General features: G+C 34.7%; 1 protein-coding gene across 1 annotated transcript; it reads right to left on the bottom strand.

The window, feature by feature from the left end:
• Positions 1-576: 576 nt before the first annotated feature.
• LOC132295832 (F-box protein CPR1-like) lies at positions 577-1,946 on the bottom strand. Its single transcript, XM_059794106.1, has 2 exons — positions 957-1,946; positions 577-720 (listed from the first exon to the last, which is right to left on the bottom strand). The coding sequence occupies exons 1-2, from the start codon at positions 1,944-1,946 to the stop codon at positions 577-579; spliced, it is 1,134 nt and encodes a 377-aa protein (XP_059650089.1).
• Between the last annotated feature and the right edge of the window lie 6,173 nt (positions 1,947-8,119).

The raw sequence follows: 8,119 nt of genomic DNA, 5'->3' as shown, positions 1-8,119 counted from the left end.
AGCAGCAAGATGATATCTAATCTTTGTTAGGGTTAATTAGCCTGGTGACACTCCTAATTATGTAGTGACGCAAATATGGTGATCACCAAAAACTGCTGTGGATGGAGGAACTACATACAACAATGCAGATATAGTAAATTGGGAAATCCACTTAAACAATTTACAATCTTGTGGGTAAATGCCTAAATGGTGGTCCTTGGACATGGAACTTTAGAAGGTTAAGTGTGTTTCAGACATCGCAAATCCCCAAAGCATATAACACTTGCTTCTGTTTAAAACCTTTTCAATGATAAAGCTTAAAATCACCAAGTTCATGCATTCAAGCTAAAAAAGCTATTCACATTACATTTTTACAATAGGTCATTTTTCATTCTTTCCCAATGCTTCTCAAGAAAAACCAAATCGGTGCTTATAATTTACAGTCTCCAACTTGCAAAATACAATATTTTTGACCAGCCAAAGACAACAATCAACACTAAGACATGAGTTGTGGTACACAACTCTTACAATATGACAAAATGAGTAAAATAATTGATTTCACCTCTCTTGCTACCATTTCTTGGTGACTCCTCAAAATCAATGCTTCTTGAGATGTTCCTGGTAAATAGCTGCATCACAATCCTTGTCTTCCTCACAAGCTAACAGATCCAGCGAGCACATAGCGATGGCAACTGTGATGGCAACCCAACACAAGCAGCGAGCTAACAACAAGCAGTGACCCTTCAGCACGCACATGAAGGACCTTAAGTGTAGCTTTTAAGTAACTAGACCTTTTTAATGTATCTGCTATACATCTGTTCTTTTTCTTGTGTTAGCTAATTCAGAAGGTGAAGTGAAAAAAAGACTCTGCACCATCAAAATTATTGAATGAAACTCTCCACGTAAGAATACACAGAGAATAACTGTCCATGGATTCCTAGATCCTTAGCTCTTCGGGTTTCAAAATTATAAGATACCAAATCGCTCTTGCTGTTTACTTGTAGCAGTTCACCGCTCTTTCTCAAGCCTAGTAGCTCTAAAGGTGTGTCTTGGAAGTTAAGAGTAAATCGTTTTGTCCACGAACCCATGTTGCCACACTCCATTGTCCATAAGTGGCAACACTCATTCGAATGAAATAGGAAAAGATACAGTGATTCCCCCATAATTGCAATGTGCGGATAACAACCATGTGTAGCACCACTTGGCAGCATTACGTCTTCAAAAACTTCATCACCCATTTCAAAACGCACAAGTAAACAACAAAAACCCTCATCAGTTCTCTTCATTGCTACCCAATACGCAGCTCCATTCCCGATTGCAGGTAACTGATCAGCAAAAAAATATGAAGAAGCACCATCAATTATTCTCCAAGAATCCGTGCTTACACTATAAACCTCAGTTCCAGTCACGATGTTGGGTATACGAATGTCACCATCCCAAAAGCACAAAATCCTCACAACCTTGTAGTCATTAACTCCAGGGAGGAACTCAAATGCCAAATTGGCCCGATAGGTTTTTGAATTATCGGAATTGGGTTCCATAATTAGAGAATTAGGGAGGGTCTTTAGCGTTCTAAGTGTTGGGTTCCATAAGCATATGGTGCGATCATTCGACAAGCATATGAGACCATTACAGGACCCCTGCATCCGTAAGGATGGTTTGAGGTGTGAGGGAAGCAGCGGTTGAAAATACTCGTCAAAAGATTCATTATCATAACGTATTGAGTAAAGACTACTGTCAATTATGGGAGATTCGCAGTGGCTGAGGATGATATAACTGTTTTGGCTTGAGGTTCTGAGATGTGCTTGAACGAAACTAGGTTCAATGATTAGAGAGTACCATTGTTTGCAGACCGACTTGAATCGGAGTAGTGATTTCACGGGGAGTCTAACCAGGATCTGAATCAAGATTTCTTCGGGGAAATGGAAAAGATTGGAATTTGACTCTGCTTTGCTCCTCCTCGCCATTTTGTTTCGCCTTCGCTGCTGCCAATTGGGTATTACTAAAAAAAAAAAACCCTAGATTTGATTTCTTGTTGAAACCCTAGACACTTGGGGTTGTATTTGAGTCGCACAGCCTCGCAGGTCAAGTTGGATTAGGTTTGGATTTGAAGATTAAATCTAATATGGAAACAAATATAAATCCGGTCTCAAAAAGAATGAAATATCTTGCTTTCCTTTTTGAACGGGAAATTTACTTTTTCAAATAATATATTTCACAATTTTGTAAAAAAAATAATAATAAATGTCTTACTTTTTTTACACTGTCTCAAAATAAATGTAGACTCTAAAATAAGGAAGAGAAGAAAAACATAAATTACATTCTTATTTTTATTATAATTTTCTTTCTTCTTTTTTTTTTTTTTTTTTAAGGAGGCTATATTTGTATTCAATTTTTATATGAACTCCAATCTTAGAGAAAATGGCACCTCTAACACTAATTTTAAAAATTAATAATTATTTTTTTTTAAATACCATAATTACCCTTTTTAATTATGATAAATTTTTTTTTGTGTCCCCCTCTTTTTCAATTTTAAACTCTTTCTTTATTTGGTATTAATTTTCTATTCCCTCTTCCATTAAGGTTTTATATTGATTTTTGTAAGTGTAACGACCCGAACCTGTGGGTCCGTATCGTTAACCGGGTACTTACTCGGACCCGAGGTCAACTAAGTCATACTATCTATTTCTTGTGTCCACATCTGTCATACGAGTCATTCCAGGTTTCCAAAGCATCCCAAGATATAACCTTATAGAGAGGGTCAAGTGATACAGGTCAAAAGGAAGGGATCATCCAGCTAATGGCCCTTGACCGGCTGGCTGATAAGACTGGTTCGGTCGGCTAACCAATAGGGTCAGCTGGCTGAAACGATTGCACAAGATGCAAGCTCTCGGGACTTTCCAAATTAGCCTGTCGGTTGGCTGATGGAGAGGGTTTGGTCGGCCGAACCTGGGGTTTCGGTCGGCTGATGGTGAGGGTCAGCCGGCCGAAACAGGTCTTCCTGGGATTCAACTCACTGGAATGAATTATGGTTGTGCTTTATACATACTCAACCTATACCGGACCTGTTATGTAGTTAAATTCCGAATTCACGGCAACAAAATATAATATTATACAACTTGATGGCATCAATAATAGATCAAAATATAATTTCCTTTTTCCATTCATCATTAAGTATATACATAGTCCAAATTGTATCTAATTACACTTAAAAGTTATAATTACAAAACACGGCCATGATTTTCAAAATGAATACACTTTACAAAAGTTTGAGACTTTACAAAAGGGTGGCGATTACACAAAAGATGACAAAAGTGGATTCCTATTCTTCCTTAAGCTTGTGGAGGATTGTCATCCATCACTTCCTTCCCGAGCCCTGAAAAATGTTAAATGTAATGGGGTGAGCTAAAACACACCTCTTGTGACCCTGTGAATCTAAACAATGAATAGAACAATAAGGAGCGGGGTCATGCTAAACCGGGGAAAAATACAATATCAATTCCAAGTTCAAAACAAGCAAATGTTGTGTCATAAATGTAATGCCAAGCATGTCACTCCCCATTTTCAGGAAATATCCATCGCTTTTCAAACTATTAATATAACCCGTCCTTTGGTGACTCCACAGTGACACGAGAGAAGAATTGGCTATTGTTCTTGACCCTTGGTACCTCCGCAGCGTCATTTGGGGCCAGATAGCTCAACCACGCTAGGGTGTTTCCCCTAGTTCTCTCTAGGTTACATTAACACACCGACCCTTTGGTGACTCCGCGGCGACCAGATTTTCTCAAAACCATTTAATCAAATTTCTTCCCAAAAATTCCTTTCTTTTTCCAATTCAAATACTTTGCCATTTTCATGCCCAATGCTATGAATGCATGTCACATAATTTGCCATTTCTATAGAAATAAAGAATTTATACTACACAATTTAGCATGCATCTACATAGTCATTCTAGCAAGATAATAAACACTTATGCATGAAAATTAACACTTAAGCATGTAAATTAACACTTAAGCATGTTTTTCACATAATTCCATCAACACACATAAGCATAGATTTCAAATACAACAATTATATCATTTTTGTAGGCAATCAATTCAAATTAAACATGTTTAATAACAATTATTGAAGAAAAACTCACAAAGGAACAAGAAATTGGGAATTAGAAACCCCTACCTCAAATTAAGCAAAAACCCCCAATTTTGAGCCCTAGATCTTGAATTTCCTAGAGTGCACCAAACACGAAATTGTTCCGATCAAATTGTAGATCTCGCTGTGAGCTTCAATTTGCCGCAAACAGCACTCAAAAATACCAAGTATTGAGGGAAAAATCAAGGTTTGTAGCCTTGATAGAAAATGAAAAAGAAAAAACTAGGAAAGGGGTGAGAGAGAGAGACCAGCGAGGAGAGAGAATGTGAGGAAGAGAAATGTGAGATCAATGTGATCTCTTGACTACTTATAGTGGTAGTGGGCCCCACCTCAAATTAATTTATTTTCCTTTTAAATTTTATTTTCTTTTTACACCACACACATATATTTATACATATTTAATTCACAATCATTTAAAACACATAAAATAAATAAATATGATGTAAATGAATTCAACCAAAATCCCCGAATGCAATAATTCTGGTAGCAGATCCCACACGAGACCGTCTGGCCCGAAAAATTGAAAAATGCCAAAATGATCACCCTTGCATTTCAAAGAGTCTTGAACTCAATAAAATGCCCCAATCAACTCTCAAACACAACTAGCACACCCCCACGGTGTTCGGCACGCAAAATGAGAAAATACGAAAATGCCCTTGCAACAATAAAAATTTTGAAAAAATAGAAAATGACGAAAAATAGAAACATTACAATCTACCCTCCTTAAAGAGATTTCGCCCTCGAAATCTATTTTCCTTAATGAAGGAGGCTCACAGCTACACACTGTAATACCCCTAATTTTAAAAAGGATAGTTCTGAAATTTATTTAAATTGTTTAATTTATTTGATGTAATTGTTGGTTTATTTAATTGTTATTTAATTGAATTTTTGTTTTGCTTTAATTGTTTAATGGATTTTTTTGTTTTATTTTAAATTGGTTGCTTATTTTAGTTAATATTTATTTGAATTTAGTTAAATGTTTTATTTTATTAAATTAGGTTTTTATCAGTTTTGGAAGCCACATATTTAGCCGACTTGTCTTTCTGTCTAGTATTAGGATTAAGGTTTAACTGCACCTAGGTTTAGTTGGCCAATATATATATCTGTATAAGGCTGCCAAGGGTTTAGAACCCTAACCACACGTATTGGAGGCAGAAGAATCAGGGGAGTTAGGAGCAGAGGAGAATTACTGTAGTTCGCCGGAAAACTTAGAAGAAAGATGTTGAGATTTTTGAACCGAATCTCACAGGCAAGTTCTAATACTAACGCTATCTCTTTGGCCTGTGTTCTTTGTATCCCTAATTCAATTCCAGGATGAAATAAATTTAATTTAATTTGTTTTAACTTGGTTTGCACGGTTATTTGGTTTTAAAACAGTATGTGTTTTCTGTATCTGTAACTTATTCGTTTTTAAACGGTTTTGCATAATTCTTGTTCTAATGGTAATTGATTAATGTTTAATGAGTTTAAATAGTTCTGGAGGACTTTTCTTTGCATCATTAACACAATCCCAGGAGGAAGTAAACAGTTAAACTAATTTTTGGTTGCATAGAAGTTGTTCAAAATCGTGTGTGTTACCGATTGGGTTTTTGGCTTGTTTTGAATCTGTTTGGAAAAATTCTTGTTCCAATTAGTTTGGATTAATGATCAATGAATTTACTTAATTTTGGAACACCCTAGGACTTAGTTTATTCAGTAATAAACTTGGGTTGAAGGAACAAAGTTGCCGGACACAGCCGGAAGTGGAGAAGAAGACGCACAGGGGAAAGCCTGCTCTAATTTGAGTAGAGCAGGCTCAACAAAAGGGTAGAGTAGGCTCTACCTTAGGTAGAGCCGGCTCCTTGGGCTCTACAGGCGGCTCCACTTTGGCTGCTCCACCTTGTGTGGAGCAGGCTCTTTCGATTTTGCTTCCAGTTTTGATTTTTTGCGAAACCTGGGCTACGAGGATTGAATTATTTACATTCTAGGCTGAAAACAGAGTGTTTTAAAAGTTATTCAGTAAGGTATAAACCCTTGTTAAATGGGCAGAAGCCAAAGTAATTCATAAGATACCATAGGAATTCATAAGATACCATAGGAAGCTAATAGGGTCACAGTCTACCCCTTAGAGAAGTTTTCAGGTTTAACTTTGTGGTGGATGGTTCAGGTTGTTTAATTTTAAATTAGCAATTGAATTAGGAGTTTGATATTTAAATCATGTATCAATGGTATGAGATTAAGCATGTTAACTAATACGAATTCAGTTAATGCATAAGAAGAAGTTAGTTGATATTTTTTAAAGAACTATATATATCAACTTATAGGATGTTGTGGATTGGTTATATGTAAGCATGTTAATTCTGTTAATGTTATTAATATGCTTATTGTGAGTTACAGGATTATTATATTTATTCTCTGCATTTAAAATTTGTTAGAGAATCAGGTACTGGATGTATTGAACAAGCATACTAGCTAAACATTCTTGTTATGCATATGATTGGATATGTTGATATTGATATGTTATGCTATCATATATATATTATCCATACTGGATGGATGGTTTGCAGGCATCGGTATGGGACGGTGACATATCAGGGGGATTAGCTCAAAAACAATGATTAAAATAATAATCATACCAAGAATAATCCACATTTTCTTTTAAAAAAGGAAACTCCTTTAACCTTAATCCCATCCTAGTCAGTAGCTTAATCATTTAAACAATAAGTTATAATACAAGGAATCTTATATTTAATCTCAAAACCCGACAATGATTTTAATTATTTAAATCAAATATCCAAACTCTAAGCATTGACAAATCATCAATGTCTCCACCAATATTATTCTATTAATATAAAATAATATACGAACCAGTAAGTACTAGATTATTCTAATTTAAGAATATCAAATCATAATCCAATCTATTCATACAACAATCATAAATGATATTTTAATTATCTAACACATAACAATCTAATTACGCTTTGACAAATCAACCATGCTATTATAAATACTTTCATTTATATATTGACAACTCAACCATGCATCCTTAAGTATTTTTATTTATACATTGGCAATTCAACCATGCCTCCACAGGTATATTTATTCACACATTTAATTAGCAACTCATCCATACTTTCCATATATGTATTATATTCATACAAATATTCAGGTAATATATTTAATCCTTTGGCAATTCATCCATGCCTACACTTTAACCATGAATTAACTTTAAACTTAATAATACGCTAAATACATAGCCATCTCATACATATTATACGCATATCATTAATTTAATAACTAGTCCATCCAGATATATTAAGTAAGAATAATAACACTAATGATTTTAATTTACATATATATACACATATATTATATAATATATATGTGTGTAATCTTTATTTAATAATCCTTAATTATTTAAAATCACATATACATATATATCAATAATTATATATATATATGTACAACTATCCATACAACTCACATATATAAATAAATATATATATATCATCCTTCCATAACCAATTATTAATTTACTATATTACACAAATTAATGCTATTAAATATGTCAGAGATAGTTTCCCCTAAATACTCCATATCAGTTTAAATAGTTTTCCGACACCGTCCCACTAAAATGTAAATATCTTCTATTAGGATGTGAATCTGATAATGAAATTGGTACCATTGGAAAGAGAACGAAAAATCCTTGAATTTGAGCTTAAAAATGACCCAATTTCAATTTAAGATGACTAAGTTATGACCGTTTTAAGTTTATGTCACAAACAGGCAAAATAATTGGCTGAGCTCAAACACTACTGTGAGCGCACCCACACTGGATTAGCTCACTTGAGCTCATACAAATGCACCCACACCAGATTAGCTTACTTGAGCTCACATGTATGCACCCATACCAGATCAATCTTCTGTTGACCAAACCTAATCCATGGTCTAGATTCACATGCGCACTCTTTTGTATACACCGCAATGCACCGAATCATTCCACTTATATCTA

This window comes from Cornus florida, unplaced genomic scaffold (assembly GCF_030987335.1).
Source record: "Cornus florida cultivar Cherokee Brave unplaced genomic scaffold, ASM3098733v1 CherokeeBrave_3.0.0_Hap2_Chr02, whole genome shotgun sequence".
Lineage (NCBI taxonomy): Eukaryota > Viridiplantae > Streptophyta > Magnoliopsida > Cornales > Cornaceae > Cornus > Cornus florida.
The sequence above is the reverse complement of the archived record's forward strand: the minus strand, read 5'-3'. Positions and strand labels throughout refer to the sequence as shown.

Bases quoted from the DNA above. Each gene is read 5' to 3' on its own strand.
- LOC132295832 (XM_059794106.1), bottom strand. From the start codon at position 1,946: ATGGCGAGGAGGAGCAAAGCAGAGTCAAATTCCAATCTTTTCCATTTC. The intron at 721-956 runs GTATCTTATAAT...TGCGTGCTGAAG, and splicing joins TAAACAGCAAGAGCGATTTG to GGTCACTGCTTGTTGTTAGC.